Source organism: Bos grunniens, chromosome 26, assembly GCF_055505025.1.
Source record: "Bos grunniens cultivar Pamir isolate PY7600 chromosome 26, Bosgru_T2T1.0, whole genome shotgun sequence".
Taxonomy (NCBI): domain Eukaryota; kingdom Metazoa; phylum Chordata; class Mammalia; order Artiodactyla; family Bovidae; genus Bos; species Bos grunniens.
This window is the reverse complement of record NC_141190.1, coordinates 41301525-41320761: the sequence shown is the minus strand read 5'-3', so window position 1 is coordinate 41320761 and position 19237 is coordinate 41301525. Positions and strand designations below refer to the sequence as shown.

Sequence of the window (19237 nt, the reverse complement as noted above, 5' to 3'; positions counted from 1 at the left end):
AGAACAACTCGGGTGTGGTAGATGGCTGAGGTCACCTGGCTAAGGTGTCTAAGTGAATTAAATGATTCTGGGACTGATCCAGGTTAAAAGACTTGACCAAAAACCATAGCCTGCCCCTAAGCATGGGAACTTATTATTTTATTTTGCTTGAGACTCAGACTATTACTTTTGCTGTCACATTTCCAGAACAGAATTTCAGAGCCATTTGCCTGAAGCATTTCAATGGATCTGTACTCCTGGTGTTTCGGTAATTTTACATAAAAGTTCTCTGAGAGGTATTGTGAAGAAGAATGATTTTCTAATGATGTGGCACCATGAAAAAATATTTTCGTAAATGTTGTGAAGTGTGCAGTGTCAATGACCCATAAGCAACTGCCTTTCTAAATGCAGGAAAAGTCGATTTCCCAGGTCAATTTGGTACTGCTGCGCCATCCATCTTTAGGACTCCAAAGCACTTCTGGGTTTAATGACCTTTTCTAAGGAAAAATAATTAAGGTTTTTATCTATATTGTATTGGACTTAAGGCACCACTTCTTGGGAGCTGGATGAGTGGGGAAGGAGAGCAAATATGTTAAAGAATAAATTATCCTGTAGACACAGCCTAGTGGAAAAGGTAAATGGAAGATATGAACTTTAACCAGTTACAGCTTGGCATTTAGTTGAAGAATCTTAAGATTCAGAGAGGAAATGCTTTGCTCAAGGTCATACAGCTATTTATAGCAGAGTTGAGTCCTTAGAATCTTCCGAATTTATTAATCCAAAATTTTTCCCCCTCAGTTTTGAACTTTTCCCTAAGAGAGCCAGATTCAAAGTCAGGCTCAGCTGCTGCCATTACTCAGCTGGTTAACCCTGGACAAATAACATCTCTCACCCTGTTTCCTTAGCAGAAACTGGGAATATTACTCTGCAGGGTGGCTGTGCGGTTGAAAAAGAAGACTCTATTCCGTGTGCCCTGCCTATAGCAGAACCTCCGTAAATACTCGCTTCTTTGCTCATCGTTATCGTTTTGATGGACAGGCAGGCATGCCCCAGGTTACTTTCTCTCGTCTCAAAGTTTCAGTTGCGTTCTATTTCTCCCCCACGCGCCCCAATACCACGCAGATGCATTTTAAAGTCTCGTGGCCGGGGTGGGGGTGGGTAGAGAGCAGGCTTTCTGTCATTTGTTTTGACTTGAATCGAGACAACGTAACGTAACCACCCGGCAAACCGTGGATCAGGCGAACTGCCCAGGGAAGGAAGGGGGCGCGGGCCCCGGCCGCATCCACGGAGGATGCTGCCTGCTGCCCCTCTGCGTCCCGGTGCTGCCCGGGCCCCCTCGCCCTCCCCGCCGGGGTCTCGGGCCGCTTGCAGGCGTCGAGAGCCGCGCCGAGTCGGGGCGGCGGGGCGCGCGGCGCTGATTGGCAGAGCGGGCGCCGCCGTCCAGGAAACGGCTCGGGTTTCAGCGGGGGCGTGACCCGCCGGGAGGGGGCGGCGGCGGCGGCGGCGGCAGCGGAGAACGCCGCGGAGAGCCGAGCGGGCGGGCGGGCGAGCAAAGGAGCGAGCGCGGCCGCCACAAAGCTCGGGCGCCGCGGGGTCTGCGCGCGGCGTAGCTGGCCCGGCGCAGCGACTCCTTTCCAGGCTGGCGGGGCCCGGGCGCCCCGAGGCCGCGGCTTTCCTCCGCGCTCCAAGCGTTCGCAAGTTGCGAGCGAAGTTTGGTGGAGGAAACGCCAAGCCCGACTCCTTTCTTCCTCCCGCTCCCCAAATCCGAGCGCAGCCCGCGGGCGTCATGCCCGCGCGCCTCCGCAGCCTGGGGTGCGCGTGAAGCCTCGAACTTTGGCGCCGGCGAGTACCACATTTTTTTTTTTTTTTTTGCGGGGAGTTGGTCGTTTGCTCCATCCCGACCCACGCTGGGCGCGGGGACAGACCCGATCGCCGGGGATCGTTGCCATTCAAGGTAATCGCCGAGTCGGGCGCCTCGGGGGAGCTTCGCGGGGCGGGACAGTGGGCGCGGTGGAAGCCCGAGACGCCCGGTGCACGGACTCCCGAACGGAGGGCTGGCACTGTGGAGGCGGCTCCCTGTGCCTCCTCTTTGGCTGCATAGGCGATGGGGGAGCTGGGTGCCTGCTGACGGCTGGCGTTTGGGAAGTTCTGCCGCTACCACCCCCATCCAGATGCTGACATCTGCCTCTGGCGTTGACACCCCCCCCGCCCCCGCCCGCCTCCCTGTCAAACTCTGGCTGGCGCACTCCCGCTGGCCGGGCGCGATCCTCCGACCCCGGAGCTGGCGGGCGAGCGGCGGGGCAGCCTCGCTGGTGGCACAGCCCGGTAGGTCCCGGACTCGGAGGGGGCATCTTCGAAGGTGCCTCGTTCCGAGGCCCGGGGAGCCCCCATTCCGTCTCATCCAGGCCCGGGCCGGGGACCCTTCCCCGGGAGGGGTCCGCTGAGGTGGGGCTGGCAACACCTCTGTAGGGTAGGCGAGGGCTCGGGGCGGGGGGTGGCGCTCTGGGAAGGGGGCTGCTCCGGTTTCCCGATTGCAGTGCCCTTCGGCCTCCCTGGCCCGCAGCCGCCGTCTCGGCTGGAGGGAGCGCGGCTCGCCTGGGGCTAGGGGGCGAACTGGACCGACTTTTTCTAGTTCTCTGCCTGCTCTACCGGCAGCAGCTCGGAGATGTCGAAAGCACAGGCGAGTTATAACTTGCGCGCTCATTCTTTCAGCGCCGGGGCCGCGCCGGGGAGTCAGCCGAGGGCCGGGCCAGGCGCTGGCTCCGACCCTCGCGGCCACGGGGCCAGGCGCAGGGGTCCGGCCCGGGGCCGTGGAGCCTCAGTCCCCCTCGCCTCCCGCTCCTTTGCAAACTCTTCTCCGGACCTTCCTTTCTCTCGCCCAATTCAATGAAACCACCCTTAAAGGCAAACCTTCTTTCACCCATTATGTGTTTGGTGTGAAACGCTATCAACATTTAAAACCCCATTGTCCCCTGGGTCCCAAATCCCTGTAAATCTTCCACCGGCCTCGACTCATTTTCATCTGAAAAGGCTGTTTGGTTTGAATAGAAAAGCAATCGGGCTCCCCTCTCTCTCGCCCTGGAATGTCAATTAAAATGCAGATTTCTCTGAGCTCTTTAGCGCCCCGAGAAGGGGGAGAAAATCACTATATTCCTAGCACACAAACAACTGAAACCGGGTTGGTGGTGTTGAGTTCTCCCGGAGCTGCTGCAAGTCCTCGTTGGCTTGCTGGGGGTTAACGGGGAATAGAAGTGGTCCTGGGTCAGCCTGTATTTTGTCTTGAGATTTCAGTGTGTTGAGGAATTCCCACCCCCACCACATCTGACCCCTTGAGAGCCCCCTGCTCAGTTCAGGCCTGGGGGCCCTAGGGAGGCTTGGAGCCTAGAAGGTGGGTCTGTCCCCTGGGGGCCTGGGCACCCCTCACCTTGCCTGGCACTTTTGACTGATGGGAAATCTGCCGGGAACAAAGCTCCCAAGTGCTTGGGTAGAGACTCAGTTTAGGTGGGTGCTATATTGACTTGTCTTCTTGAAGGGTGGAGGGTTTGGGAATGTACTGTTAAACTGCATAGATCTGGTATAGGGACCACTCCCCAGCCAAGCCCTCTCGCTTGTCACTTTGCCTGTCTTTGGGGGCAGGCTTGTGCTGAGGTGAAAATGGACAGGGGGGTTGGGGAACGGGTGGCCAGGAAGAGCCATCCATCACTGGGAGGGTGACAACTCCTCCTGCGCCCAAGCAGAGAAGAGAGTTCCCTTTCAAGGGGAAAAATAAACACGCTGGGGCTTTCACTGAGGCTCAGACTCCAGGAAGGATTATGGTATTGAAGGCAGGAAGCTGGGATTGTGGCCGCCAGAGGCACGCTGGGCCTGTGTTCCCAACACTGAGCCTGGGGACCTCATTATCCCGCCCAGGAGGTCCCTCTGTACCTTTGTCCACTCGGGTGAGGAGTTGTGCAGACCTGCCACCCTCCACCTCCACTTTCCAGAGATTTGGGAAGGAAGGGGGGCGGCCGCGGAGCCTGGATCTGGAAATGGCTACATAAGTCAGTTGCTGGTGCAAGCTGATGGGGTGAAGGGATGGCTTGAGATTTTGCTGAGGTCACTCACTGTCCGCCTCTACCTGCAAAGGAAGCTCCTTAAGGCTGGGACAGGTGGGTGAGTCGGGCTGGGGAAGCAGTCTGGGGCCCACTCTCTTGCTGGGGTTTTCCTGGAGTTGTGTTAGAGGCAAAAAAATTCCCATGCATTCTGGAAATGCTTCGTAAATCAGTGAGAATGTTTGTGTGTTCTCCTCCCATGTGTATGTAGAAATAGATACGGAGTTATCTTTTGAGGCTCTTACCTCGAAGAGGAAAGAAAAACCGGCCAAAGAAATCCTTCAAGCAGTCTGAAAGCACGGGGTGGACGCACGCGCTCTTCTTTTGCTGTGAATCACATGGTTTCACGTGTGCTTTCTTTTGAAGAGGTTTTCTTTTTTCCTTCTCTGAAAGTGGAGCAGCGTCCTCTTTTCCCCTTACCCACTCTAATCCTTAGTCAAGGCTGAAAGTTTTTTTCTGATGTAGCTTTGGGGACGCTCGAGCAGTATTGAAATCCTACGTCATAATCTGAAACATGAGGTCCGCAAGCAGAAAGCATGGGGTTTCGAGATTTGTATGTTAAAGGTCTCACCTCCACCCTAAATCCTATAAAATGTGGTTCTTTCATATATAATTCACAGAATCTGATTGGATCAAATTCTCTGAAGCTTGTGCATTTTGGTTCTTATTCTTAGTAATTGATACCGAACAAATGTAAAGTCTTGGATTATCTTAAGCTTGGAAATTTCTCTTTGCTTTTGAATTAAATGGGTGAGCAGACCCATTGAACACCCCCTGGTAACTTCTGTTCTGAAATTTTAGCCAATAAGTTAGCATATTGAAAGTTATTGGCCCAATCACCTACCCTGAGAATAATTTACATATCATCGTCACCATCATCATCATTAATGAACACCCGTGTTATTCAAGGAGCTTGCATCTGCTCCGTTTCTCTCTCTAGTTTGAAGACCTCCACTAGGCCTGGGCTGCCGTTCGTCACAGTGGAATGGGATTCAAGCTTTGAATCTCTTTTTGGATCAGCTGCTTTGAATGTATCACAGTCTCGTTCATTCTTTGTAAGTGGCTGCTTGGCGAAAAGATTGAAATACATTTCTGCATTTGAAAATGAATCTTGACAAGTGTAAACTGGTGGGAATTTTTGGTCGCCTTCCTGGGGTTCTTTTTATTTTGCTGGTCTCCCTTCCTCCCGAGGGCTCCAGGGAGGGTGGAGCAAGCCACTTAGCTCCAGCCCCCAGAAGCAGACGCCTCTGAAGCCCAGTGGGCGTGAAAGAAATTAACGAGAGGCTGGCAATGCCAGCCGGAGCATCGTTAACTTGGCTTTTGTAGTTGCCCTTGAAACTAAGGTCACGTAGCTTTGGCTTTTGGAGGGCGGGAGAGGTGACAGTGGGTAGGAGGAGAGAGTCCACTTGCCCAGCTGAAGTGGCTGCACGTATCTGGGTCCTATAGCTACTCTTTTTATCTCTGTTTCCTAAGAGTAGGCTTTCTCAACCATCAGCCTAACACGTTTTTGTGGACCGGTCTGGTGGAAACCCCTGGGACTCAGGTGTGGAGGGAAGGTATTTTCAGATGATGAAAGAGAACTGGGTTGAACTAAATTGGTGTTGGGGAAGATTTCACTGACTCGCAGTGTCTCTCTCCTCTAGAGGCTGCAGCAGCAGCAGCAGCGGCAAGGCCAGCGAGCGGCCGCCGCAGCACCTTGGTTCCTGAGCCCACCGCCGGCTGAAGGCATTGCTGCAGGCAGTCCATGCTCGTAGAGGAAGGGTGCAGATGGGATTAACGTCCACATGGAGATATGGAAGAGGACAGGGGATCGGCACTGTAACCATGGTCAGCTGGGGTCGCTTCCTCTGCCTGGTTGTGGTCACCATGGCAACCTTGTCCCTGGCCCGGCCCTCCTTCAATTTAGTTGACGATACCACGGTTGAGCCGGAAGGTAAGTTATCTCATTTCGCTCTCGGGGTACCAAGTTTGTTTGGGGATTTGTCTGGGGGAAGTGGCACTGAGGTCAAGGCCTGTTTGAGAATCAGCTGCCCCTTGTGTTGTAAAGGAGACCTCCAAGAGCGGAGCTTGTGGCTCTCTGCCCCCTGCAAGCCAGGGATTATAAGAGAAGGTTCTCAGCTGTCACACTGTGGGCCGGGTGGTGTAGTTGGTGGTTTCTTGGCGTGTGCGTTTTTCTATGTGCTGGGTAAGGGAGGCGGCTGGCAGTTCATCCAGTGCCAGGAGAGCCGTGGCAGGCAGCTCAGAGTTGAATACCATCTACCCTTGCTTACCCGAGAGAGTTTTGCTCACAATGTAAAGGATTGCAATTTGCCGGCAAAAGGAGTCACGCAGGGAAATTGCCAACCTCTGAAATGCTGACATTTTATTTTCATTGTCTAAGGAGAGAAAGCTTCTGAACTTCAGAGTGGAGAGGGTTGAGACATTACATTCTTTTTAGCCCTTGTAATTCATAATACTTAAGCCACACGTCACAGAGCGGCAGATTCTATTTTAGGTCAATTTGAAATGTACCTGGGCCTTTCCTGAATCTCTGAGAACTTCCAGATCTAACAGGGCGTGCGTTGGTGTTTCAGCTATGGAAATTGTATGCAGGCAACACATTATGCCTTTTGGAACATGCAGAAAGGCATGAGGCCAGTTGTGAGCACAAAACTCACAAGGGCTGAATTTTCCCGCCAGGCAGACTTGGAACCTCTTCTCCCGGGTCCTTCCGCGATGTCGGTAGCCCAGCCTCGACTTGGTGCCGCACGAGATCTGTCATCAGTAGGGAATATTGGTAGCTGAGTTATTTTTCGAGTGGTAATCCGAGAATAAAACGGCAGATCCTAGCACTCATCGCCACTTAATGAACCTGTTTGCTGAGAGCCCACCTGGTGCCTGCTGAGCTCAGGGGGCCTGCGTGGGCTGGGGTCAGTCAGCTGTTCTGGAAAAGACACCCTGCTCGGAAGAAGACCGCAAGCCCATCCAGGATCAGACGGGGAGGGGAGGGCTGTGTCCCCAACCAGGGGGGCTCCCACTGAGACCCCGAGTCATGCAAGGATAAAGCCGTATCTTTTTTTTTCTAAAACGGAGGTGCTTCTTACCAAAAGCAGCTCAGCAGTCGCTAGTGGAGGCTTGTGCCCTTTTTCTTACCCCGAGTTACGGAGGTTTGTAGTAACCAGGTGTAGTGACGCTGCAGTGGCTTTCAGGCTTCCGGTAGGGAACGCGGTAGGAGTTTGTGTCTGAAGCGTTCACAGGCTCCGGCTCCAGGGATTATGGAACTGCCTGCTGGTGACGTGGGCGCCAGTGTCACTTGCGATGGGGATGCATGTTTAAAGGGCTTAACGTGAGGGAAAAGGTTCCTGGTTTCTGAAAGTCATGCCTGCACGTCTTTAATTTTGCTAATAATTAAAATGGATGTTTCTCTAATTGCCGGTTTTCCCTGGGGTGCATGGCTTAGTACACAACACCGAGGCTGCTGAACGGGGGTGTTTCCTGCAGTGTGAGCCCAGGCATGGCCCAGGTTAGGAAGAAAATGTCATTTTTCATTTCGACTTTAAGGGCAGCGTGATTGGGAGTTTATTTCAACATAAAGTGTAAAATGGTCCTGGAGGACTTCTTTTTATCGTCTTTAATTATTGAAGGGAATTTAAAAATCTGTGTGCACATACTGGTAGGAAGAGGTGAGACAGAGATGGGGAGGGGGGTGGAGATGGACAAGGATGCAGTACCCTCGGCAGTTCTTTGTGTAGAAATGTGCATCCAACAATGTGAGTATTGTTGGAGGCTGGTCTTCCCAGCCTGGCATCTGTGAATGCACTTGGGGATTGAGGGGAGGTGCCTGAATTCCCTGAAATGGTAGGTCATATTTTGGGGTTCACAGCTCCTATGAGGTTTGCGTCCAGAGTTGTGAGAGGTTTTTTCAAACAAAGGTTTAGTGGAAGCTGTGCAAAACCCTGCAAAGAGGTGGCGGCTTTGGAAAAAGCACACAGTCCCCTGAACCTCAGTCTCCTTTTCTGTCATCTGAGGGCTGGATTAGATCATCTTTAGGGTCTCTTTATTAATGTTAAATGAATACTAATATCTTCAGAAGCCTTCTGATGACCGCCTCAAGAAGGTTGCTGGGAGATTTAAGTGGGTCTGGATGCAAAACGCAGTTAGCACAGGTCCTGGTGTCTAATGAGTACCTGGGACAAGTTGTTGTCGTTCTTGGCGAGTTGGGCACGCCCATCTTCCCAGTCCCATGGGCTGGCTGTTCAGTTGCCAACACATCAGGAGACATCTAGGCTTTTGGAGACAGTTGAGAGGAAAGTTGCTCCCTGATGGAGGAGCAGCTGTGTTGGCTTTCTGTAGGGTCTGCACTTCCCCTGTCGACTGATGTGAGCCCTAAGATGAGTTCTTCCGGTGCAGGAGTTTCGCTTTGGTGTCAGAGGCTATTAGGAAGGTAATCTAATTATAGATGAGAAAGAAGAATTTTTAGCAACTGGAAGCAGACTGAGTTGGGCAGCTCCAGTTTAGGCTGTGGTCCTGGCGAATTGGAGAGAGACCGACAGAGTCCCCCATCCATGTGTGTCCATCAGTCGCTGTCTGTCCTCCATGGTGTGTTTTAACTGTAGCTTTGGATAAAGTAAGTTCAGCCTTGACTTTCTATCCTACAGGGCTTTATCTTGGAAGACTTTTTAGCTTGCTAATGTGGAAGCTCAGTTTAGATAAATGTGGCCAGAGAAAAATGTGACTAAGTTCCAGGAAGGGGCCCGAGCCCTCCCTCTAGAGGATCCTTTTCCAATTGTCTCAGCTTTGTACAGTATCATCTCATTGATCATCATCCCATCCCATCCATCATCTATCATCCTGTCATGTGTCAACATCATCTCATCTACCATGTATCATGATCATATATCCCGTCACCTGTCATGTATCATTTGTCTTCTGGACACGTTCTGAAGTGGTAGCTGTAGGTTTGGGTCTACTCAACTGACTTAAGAAAATAATCTCTAGAAGATTTTAGTTGTTAATATTCCAGACTAAAAAAATGAATATTTTCAGTTGGTCAGTCATTCTTGTCGGGGACCAGCTGTGCAGGGTTTAAACTCAGTTACTGACTCAAGGCGGCCAGTCCTCAATGCCAAGTACTGTTCTGTTGATTAAGGTTCTAATTATTTATAGTCAAGCTTGATTACCCTGTAGCAGAGAGGACTCTTGCTTTCAAATTCTTCCTGACATTGTCACCTACTCTGGTTAATTAAGTCGTTGTTGACTTTAACGACATCTTTGTTTACACCAGCCCAGTAGGAGTTAAAATAAAAGGCCTTTTCCAACCCCAAACCTTTAATTACTTTCCCACCCTCCAGAAAGTGTGATGCTGGGAAGTAACAACCTGGGAAGAAAGTAGTTTGCTTTTTTTTTGCAGTCAGTTTTGGGGCAACCTTCTGAGGTCATGCTGTCCTTAACTGATGTGAATTGGTCCAAAGTTCAATAGCAGAGAGATGGAGCAGGGGATCTACATGGAGACCTCACCACTGTCAGAGTTTTCCAGTGTGGGTTAGGTCTTTTGTTAGAAGTATTGTAAATGCCATAATATCAGCCATACGCATTTAATTGCAAGTTAAAAGGAAAGAAAAAAAAGAATATATCCGCATACCAAGAATGAATGATTTAAAATAATCTTCTGTTTTGTATTATCTGCATCTTTGTTCCTCAATATGAGTGTTAATATTTAAGAGTTGACTGTAACTTGATAGTTAGCATAGGAACAAGGACTTATTCTTAGTAAATTAAACCAAATGCAGGCTTGTGCAGTTAAATACACAATGAAGTACACATTCTTTATTAGTATATAAAGTATTTCACAATTCATAGACAAAGAGCTGTGTTTAATATTATTTCTAGAGCAAAAATTTAGCAAGCCCAGAGCATTGGTATTTGTATACTTTCTCTACTGGTCCGCTCTCATGCAGATTTGAAGTATGTGTGTGTTTTGCTTTTTATTTTAACCAATTAAAGCACTGAGTGGCGCTAGTGGTAAAGAACCCTCCTCCAATGCAGGGAACATGATGAGACTCCGGTTCGATCCCTCGGTTGGGAAGATCCCCAAGAGCAGGGCCTGGCAACCCACTCCCGTATTCTTGCCTGGAGAATCCCATGAACAGGAGAGCCTGGCGGGCTACAGTCCACAGGGTTGCAAAGAGTCAGACACGACTGAAGCGATTTAGCAGGCGCACACCTGCTAGGTGACTAGCTCCCACTAGGCCATCACTGAAGACTTGTTGCTTTCAAGTCTTTCCCATTAAGTTGAGGGTGAGAATTCATAGAACTAGAGCAAACCCTATGAGATGTTTTCAATATCAAGCTTAATGAATAATTACATGGTTATGAAATAACTGGGGTAGTGTTTAAACAGGAAGAGCTTTGTTTAATGTTTACATTCTCAATAAAATGTGTCCAGGAGCCTTCCCGTTTGCAGTCTCTTGTTTGGGTGTTTACTTATCCAGGATAATTGTTAAAAGGCTACTCCCCCTGGCACACCCCTCCCCCCAGAGTTTGGCTTAATTGTACATTTCCATTAAAAATCCTGTCTTATTTTAGTCTTTAAAGGAAAACATGGGAAATGGAGTTTGGGATTTTAGGTTCCATAGGAAATACAACTTGTGTGTTACTTTCTGCTGTGCTGGTTAAGATTTGTAGCAGGGTGACTTGCCTAGGTAGGCAATTCAGAAGTGATTGTTTGGAAGTTTTTCAGGCTATGCCACAAATGGTTTTCTGATCCAGTGCATTTTATGAGGCTGTGCAAAAGACGCATGGTCTTTATTATTATTTCGTTTTTCTGGAGAGATGACTTTAGCCTTCGATTTTGCATCCTTTTTGTGCTTTTGCTGTATCCAAGTGAGATTTAGCAATGGCTCTTGGTCCAGCTTCCCTGGCGTTGCAGGGCCTGGTGTGGTTAACCATGTCACACTCTCCCCATGTCCTCCTCTGACTCTGCTGTCTTTAGTAGTAGTTTCTTTAAACTGACGGCGACCGTGTTGAAGGCTGTATGTGCCGAATCATGGACCTAAAGCAAGGGTGGAATGTTTGACCTTAAGCCGAAGAGGAGAGGGGTTTCTGATCATTAAATCCACGATGAACAAACCCTGAAGAACTCAGCTCTGACTTGCTAGAGGCTCTTGAACTTGAGTTTATAAAGTTCTATGCAGCTCGTATTCCATTTTGGGGACAGTGTTTATCTTTATGGGAAGCCTGAAGGCTTTCTGGCAGCCTGAGAATCTGTACACACTGGCCACTTCCTCCTGGTCACTCAGGTGGAACTGGAGTGACCCCACTAGATTCAGTTCTGGTTTTCCTGGATCAGGGAACGCGAGGAGGTGGGGAAGGGAGGGAAGGCCGGTTCTGTAAAGAAGTCTGGTTGAACAAGTTGCTGGCCTTTTCATCGTGATGGTCCCCCATGTCCTGGAGATATTTCTTTCCGAAATTAATAGAGGTCACGCTCTTCCCAAGTTTTTTTTTCTCACTCGTTCTGATTGTTACCATCCCATTTTAGGGCATGATAGGAAATCCAAGATGGTAGCCACATCCGTGGTAGGTGGCGGGTGCCGGCTTTCACTGGCCTCTGTTTGTATAACTTCAAGCTTTTACCATTTATAGATTCATGCAAAAGGGTATGTAATGACCAGTTTAGACCACGGTCGTCCTTAAAGAGTGTCAAGCAAAATAGGCATGCTTTAGAGCTTCAGTAATTTGTGTTTTAGGAACTTTGTACACTGATGGAGTTTTAAGATGTTGGGTGTGAGTTGTTGTCACTTATTCCACTTCAGAATACCATAAGTAGTTACGTCCCATCCTGGACTTTTGCCATGTTCATGTGGATATTAAAAATGTCAGCTTCTTCTTGACTGTACTGAGTCAGGGAGCTAAGGTGTGGCCTTCTCTTTCCTTTAACCCCTGTCCAACTAAAGCATGGTAAATTCCAAGTCGTGTCTGAATGGAATGCGCATAATATAGAATGTCGAGTCGTGGTGAACATGTTTTATGAGGAGGTAAAAAAAATAGCTTATAAGGAAAATACCGATAGATTCAGAATTGAGGACAAGGGACGTATATATTTTGTGATTTATATGCAGCACTTTACTTGAAAGAAAGAGCCCAGTTCTGAGCTCTGACATTAGTACAATAAACTCTGTATAAACTGTGATGATTATTTTCTATGCGAGAACTCCTTCTAAGTTACTATGTGTGACCTCTTTTTAAAGGCCAATTTACTCTTAAGTTTTTCCATACGTGACCAGTTGTAATGTTTTAAAGATATCAAGACGTTGAAAAAGCCAGCGTTGTGTGTTGAGGGGAGTGGGAGGCGGGGAGGTGCTGTAAGGTGCATAGGAAGATCTTTGTGGGGGTGAGTTGAGGGTTTAAACTCTTTGAAAATCCTTAAACTTCAGATCGTGAATAGATGATGAGATTGCCACAAAGGAGTGTGACTGCCTTCAAGTCGCCACCTTCCCTTGGGAACTCCCAGGTAGTCCAGTGGTTAGGACACAGCCCTTTCATTGCCATGGGCCCGGGTTCAATCCCTGGTCAGAGAACTAAGATCCTGCGTGCCACACGGGTAGCCCCTTACCCTCCAAAGAAGCCACCTCCCTCCCATCCCTCTAAGCCTCCTGACCTTGATCGAAACATGTTGCCTTCTTAGCTGACCCAGGTGGGCACACAATTAATTATAGATCCTAAATATTATAAAGGTTTCCGATTGAAAATCACTCACTCACATCTGTAAAAGACCAGGAATCCTCCACATAATTAGCCTAAATTCTACATTTGCTTTTTTTTTTCATAGAAATGAATAAAATCATTTTAAATGGTATGTGATGTGCTTTCTGGGGACAGAAACTCTCCAAAAGAACTTGGCCTTGAGAGCTAGACAAGGCAGGTTTGACTCTATGATCTACTGGTGCTGTGACCTTGGATTTGTTAGACAACCTCTCTGAGCCTCCCTTTCTTTATCAAAAAGTCTATCTGATAATAAATATCTTGTAAGGGGTACCTTAAGGATTAAATGCAAATGGATGTAAAGCCATCACTGTAGTTCCTGGTAGATACTAGGTGCTCAGTAAGTGCTTGTTTCCTCCCCGCCCTACCCAACTTCCTCCTTGAAGTAAAAACCTGAGATAGGATGTCCGGTCAATATTTCAGGGATGTTTACCCTACCATATAGGATGACAAGTCTTCTGATGAGAGGTTTTTACATTAATTAAAATAGAAAGGGAGCTCTTGGCCCTGGTTTTAGCCAACCCTTTTTATTATCTGGGGCGTTTACAAATCTGGACTTTAGAAATTGGATCCTCTTGATGCTTGCGGTCCAAATAGTTCAGGGTTGACTTTTTTTTCCCTGTCGAAAGAAGTCATTCGCAGCTATGTAATAATAGCGGGATGTGCGCTTGACAAAGAGCAATGTATTTTCTCAGGGAGTTCTGTGTTTGCGGGCTTCCAGATGAAGCATTGTCAAAAGGCCCTATGAAGAAGAACGGGGGGAGACCTCCCTGGCAGTCCAGCAGCTAGGACTTCATTCTTCCACTGCAAGGGGCATGGGTTCGATCTCTGGTTGGGGAACCAAGGTCCTGCCTGCTGTGTGGTTTGGCCAAAGAGAAAGAAGGATGGAGAGAGGGTTATGGGATTGGCTGGTGGGAAGGAGGGGTGTTGCATTCTCTGCCTGGGTCCTGGCCCTTGAGGGGTGTACAAAGCATGTTAAGACGGGCTTGCCAGGTTGGTATGTGGTGGCTTCTTCCAGGCGGCCCGCTGGGCCTTCCTCAGTGCACAGGTGTCTGGACTTCCAGTCTTCATGGCAGGGAGCTGGTTATGGTATCCTTGGTACTGGGGGTGGAGGGGAGCTGAGTGGTTATTTGTATGTTACAGCCCGTGGGGGTTCCCTGACAGGACAGGTGGGGCGGGGGTACGAAGGATGAGGGTGTGAGTAGGGGTAGGCAGTGTGGGTGGGGTCATCGTCTTTTTAGCCCATTCATTCCTTGAGAGGATGAGAATGCAGATTGTTATCACATCTATTAAGTGCCTGCTGTGTGTTGGACCTTGTGCGAGGTACCTTGACATATTATCTCTAATCTTTTTTCCCTGGTTTTATTGAGATATAATAGACAGCACTGTTTAAGATGTACAGTGTTATGATTTGACTTATATGTATTGTGAAATGAGGACCACAGTAAGTTTAGCTAACATCCAGCACTTCATATAGACACACACAAAAAAAGAAAAAGCAAGTTTTTTCCCCTTGTAATGAACACACTCAGGATTTACTCTCAACAGCATTCATGTATACCGACTATACGGCAGTATTAACTGCAGTCCTCGTGTTTACGTTTTATCCCTGGGACTTCTTTCTCTCGTAACTGGAAATCTGTTCCTTTTGACCCACTTTCCTGTAGATCCTCCTCCCCACACCGTCTCTAATCTTAATAATGCAGCAGACCCCAGCTATTCACATTCCCTTTTATACGGACGAGACTCTTGACCTAGACTCTTGGAGATGAAATGATTCCTCCAAGACTCCATAGTTAGTGAGCATGGGCCCAGGCCTTGGGATCAGTTTATTGGTGCAGCAAAGATTCCCCAATGCATGCCTCTTTCCTGAGCAGGAGGGTCTTCTGTGGGATCTTTTGGGGGCCTGCTTATTCCTAAATCTGTCATCTGACTCTCAAACATGTAAGGACACTGCTGGTTAATGCTGTTTCTTTTCATCTGTCCACATCTATTCCCCTAAAGCTATTTGAAGAAAAGTCATGGCAGTAAAACCATTCCAGTAATTACTGCCTTGGGATTCTTCTGGAACGGCCTCTGGTGGTATGTCGCTTATCGGTAAGAAGCTAACCCTTTCTGCTGCCCAGGAGATCAGAGGGTGGCTGCTCTGAGTCCCAGTTAGTGTCCCAGGCTGAGTCACGTGGCAGGGAGTCAGGACGGCAGGACTTTGCCCCCAACACAGCAGCTCCAGGCCATCCTGTTCTTTTTGTCCCGAGTGCCTTGGGTGGTCTGCCCTGGGACCTGCTCAGTGTTCAGTGTTGGTTCTCCGTTTGACGTTGTATTAAGCTTTTCTTGAGCATCTTCTGATTTGAGATTGGGTCAAGGCCGACCTATGAGACTGCTGGTATACCCAGGGCTCCTGCAACCTGCGGTCGTGGACATGATGCATGCTGGGCCTGCTAATGTCAGAGACCAGGAAAGCAAAAACAAAGTACAAAGTAAAAATAAAAGGGGGGAAAAATTCCAAGAATGAAAGGGCAGAAGCTCCAACACCTACACTTCCTGCGGCCTTGGCCGGGAAGAATGTCCTAGGGGAAAAAAAGAGGCTGAGGAACAGAGCCCATTTTTAAAGCAAATGGAGTTCAGTTTGATGATTTTTTTTTTTTTTTTTTAAATGCTCTCTGAGTGGTTCCAGCTAGACGTGGGGGTGAATCAGGGCTGGTTCAGTTAGCCATACTTTGCACCGATCACCTGCTCGGTGGATGCAGAGGACACCAGTGTTCAGCAGGTGTCTCTGTGTGGGGGAGAAGTTGTATGATGCGTGGCGGGGAGGCAGCACCACAGCGTGTCCCCTCTGAACCTCAAAGCCCTGATGTAGCCGCAGCTTCCAGACCCTAGTGCTGTGGCGTGGCTGTGGCACAGCTTTCACGTTGCAGCGTAATCGCTGTGGGTGCGTAGTTTGCCCCTCAATTAAGTTGAGACCCTACTGCTTCCTACTCTGTGCCAGGCTCAGTGGGGATAAGAGTGGCAAGCAAAAAGTCTCAAGTCCTGTGGAGTGGGGGATGGGGAGATGGGCTTTTGTCAAATAATTGCAAAAAACAAGGGGCCCCTTCCAGCCATTCTGAGGTGAAGGTCCTCAGAAGTAAAAGCGTGGCGTGTCTCGAAGGGATTTGGGGAGCCCCGAGGGGACCGGTGTGCTGGAGAGAAGACTACAGAAGGAGGCCAGGCCACGTGGGGTAGAGGCAGCCTACGTGCCATGTCAAGGATTTTTCTGGGTCCCCCAGCTGTGCAGCTTCCTGAAGCTGGTCTTTGAAGGCAGTGGGTACCCCCTTGACTCACTGGCAAACCCACCACATTGGCACTCTAGTCAGCCCCAGCCAGACATGCCGGCCAGGTTACTCTGTGCCCAGTTTGGGTATTGTCCTGGCCTCTCTGCCCATCAGGTGAGAGGTTTTGTTGTAGTTGCTATTTAGTTGCTAAGTTTTGTCCAACTCTTTGCGACCCTGTGGACCATAGCCCACCAGGCTTCTCTGTCCATGGGATTTCCCAGGCAAGGATACTGGAGTGGATTGCCATTTTCTCCTCCAGGGGATCTTCCTGACCCAGGGATCAAACCTGCGTCTCCTGCACTGGCAGGCCAGATTCTTTACCACTGAGCCACCTGTGCCCACAGTTAAAGTTATGGCGAGTGAGGAGGTCAGGGGCAGCCTGCAGTTGGCACTTGTATAGGTCGTTTCTTCTTTCCCCTTGTCTGTGTGGAGCTGCAGTTTCTTGCTTGACCCATGTGGAAGGAGGGAGATTGCCCAGGAAGCCAGGGCCTGGACTGGGTAATGAACATGATTCTGCTCCCATCTTTGTGGCCTTGCCTGGGGACTCAGAGGTTTGAATAAGGCTCCCTCCTCATGCCCTGGAGAGGGGTGAATAGTCTCCACTTAAGAAAGGACCTGGTATGCCCTTGTCCACATTTCGGGAAGCTAAGATACTGGGGAGCCTTGCACAGCCCTTTCCAGATCAGATGCTCTTGAGGGTTTTGAAAGGCGCTCTGTTGGGAGGTGGATTTCCCCAGTGGCTCAGCGGTCAAGAATCTGTCTGCAGTGTAGGGGATGCTGGAGACTCAGGTTCAATCCCTGGGTTGGGAAGATTCCCCTGGAGGAGGAAATGGTAACCCACTTACCATTCTTGCTGGAAAGTCCCATGGACAGAGGAGCCTTGTGGGCTACAGTCTGTGGGGTCCCAAAGAGTTGGACAGAACTGAGTGACTGAGCACTCGCTCGTGGTGGGGAGGTAGAGACTCTTCAAAGTTTGTTTGTTTTCTTGAAGCCTTCACCTCCATGCAAATAGGCGGCTCAGAGTTGGGGAGAAAGGTTAACCACGGTGGCGCCTATCTTAATTTGGAATTTCCTGAATGAATGTGGTTTCAGTCCTCCAGCCCAGGATCCCCCTAGAGAGACTTTTCTCCGCAAATCACCGGAGAAAAGTGATCCCTGTCCCTTGTCTGGCCTCCCTGGGTCCTGCGGGGGCCCAGCCAGCTGGGGATGGGCCCCGCCCACTGCAGAGGCTCCCCGCCCCCTCTGACTTTAGGGGTACCTCTCCCAGGGGTCCTTCTGATCCAGCTGCCCGTTGGAGACCCTGCGGGCTGTGAATCTGTGCTTTTGCCCAAACGCAGTTGCTTCTATGGCCGGGCCTGAACTTGCAGGGCCAGGGCTGCCAGATCAAACCCATGCAAATGAGGAAGCCCATCTGTTTCCTAGTATCCAGCTGCTGTCCCTTCATTTGCAAATGGCTGGGATGCTGTTGGGGGAGGGAACCCGTCTAGGGATACATCTGCAGGCTCCTAACCGGTGTTGGAACTGGGGTCCTGCTGAGAGAAGAAAGGACAAGCCCTTTAAGTAAACTTGCTGAACAATACCCCCAAAAGGTCCCCAGTTACAGATGCAGGAGGCAGTCTTTCCCTCTGGGAAGAACTCTTCACCTTCCCTTCCCTTCCCTCTTGCCTCCCCCGCCTCCGCCCCCATTTGTCACTGGGGTCACTTTCAAAGTATTCGTGTATTCAGAATGTACTCACTGAGGGAGGGGCTGGGGAAAATGTCACATTTGGACAGTGATCTGACCATTAAGGGACTTCCTGGTGGCTCAGATGGTAAAGAATCTGCCTGCAATGCAGGAGACTGGAGTTCAATCCCTGGGTCAGGAAGATCCCCTGGAGAAGGGAATGGCAACCCATTCCAGTATTCTTGCCTGGGAAATTCCATGGACAGAAGAGCCTGGCAGGCTACAGTCCATTGGGTCACAAAGAGTCGGACATGACTGAAGCGACTAACACTTACACTTTAAGGGACTTAGAGGGCAAATGTATCCACTTGAATTGGCACTGGTTATTCACTTTATGTTAGTAATGGGCCCTGTGAGCCACAGATAATGCTAAGGTGGTAAGCTGACCAACCGCCCCTGAAAACTTGTTTCTGGAATGCAGTCAGATTGCTGGCTTTGGAGCGTGCTCTCTGGAATGCTGGCCAATTACCCTACTCGCTGGAACCCAGGGCCTCAGGCATTCAGGATTTTTTTGTGGCCCGCCATGGGGTTGCCATTAGTCATCCATGGGTCGAGCTGGGATCCTCTTTCTTAGGGAGTTCTGTGGGGGTTACTGTGTCCCCCCCATTACAAGTAACTCAGATTTGTTGGATGAATGAATAGTAAATGGTATTTTCATAAGCCACAGGCCTCTTCCTTTACGAAAGGAATCAAACGGGTGTTGTACACGGCTGTTGATAACGGTGACTCTTACAAGATCCTTGAATGTTTAGGAACATTCCCGAAATCCCTGCTGCAGTAACTTATATACATATTATGTGGTAGATTTGTTCTTTTGAAAGAAAACTCTGTTTTAAAGTCAGACAAATGCAAATTGAGGTTCCCTCGTGATTTTTTTGTTGTTCAGTCACTCAGTTGTGTCCGACTCTTTGTGACCCCATGGACTGCAGCATGCCAGGCTTCCCTGTCCTTCACCATCTTCCAGAGCTTGCTCAAACTCATGTCCATTGAGTCAGTGATGCCATCCAACCGTCTCATCTTCTGTTGTCCCCTTCTCCTCCTGCCTTCAATCCCACATGATTGGAAAAATATTAAGAAAATCTGCTGATCAGTCATATCAAGCTATAGCCCACAAGAGGAAGCCTGTCCCGTGCTTGAGGGTGGGCAGGGAACCTCTGCTGGGGTGGGGGACTTCTCTCAGAGGTACCCCCACTTGCCAAAGGCCTTCCCAGGCAGCCTCTGGTTTTGTCCCCATGGTGACCCTGACCCAGCCCAGAGGTAGCCAGTTCTACCAAGCAGGACTCTGAGGCTCGGAGCTGTGAAGGGGCTGCCCAAGTGGACTGGGTTCATCACCGCTACAGCAGGCCTCCAGCTTGTCCTGGGATCCTGGAGCTGGGCTTCTCAGGAGATGGCCCTTG

At 49.6% G+C, this 19237-nt stretch overlaps 1 protein-coding gene across 25 annotated transcripts in view; it reads left to right on the top strand.

The window, feature by feature from the left end:
* The first annotated feature begins 1793 nt into the window (after positions 1-1793).
* Positions 1794-19237, top strand: part of FGFR2 (fibroblast growth factor receptor 2) — a 107031-nt gene continuing 89587 nt past the window's right edge. For 18 of the 25 annotated variants that reach the window (XM_086378700.1, XM_086378703.1, XM_086378698.1 and 15 more), the window contains exons 1-2: positions 1794-1933; positions 5714-6003. In XM_086378700.1, the coding sequence (XP_086234826.1) occupies positions 5838-6003 (166 nt within the window). In that variant the 5' untranslated portion in view covers positions 1794-1933; positions 5714-5837. Of the gene's footprint in view, positions 1934-2173; positions 2305-5006; positions 5126-5379; positions 5414-5713; positions 6004-14815; positions 14907-19237 lie in introns of those variants that run through there. The other 7 variants (XM_086378694.1, XM_086378690.1, XM_086378679.1 and 4 more) reach the window with 5 other exon arrangements.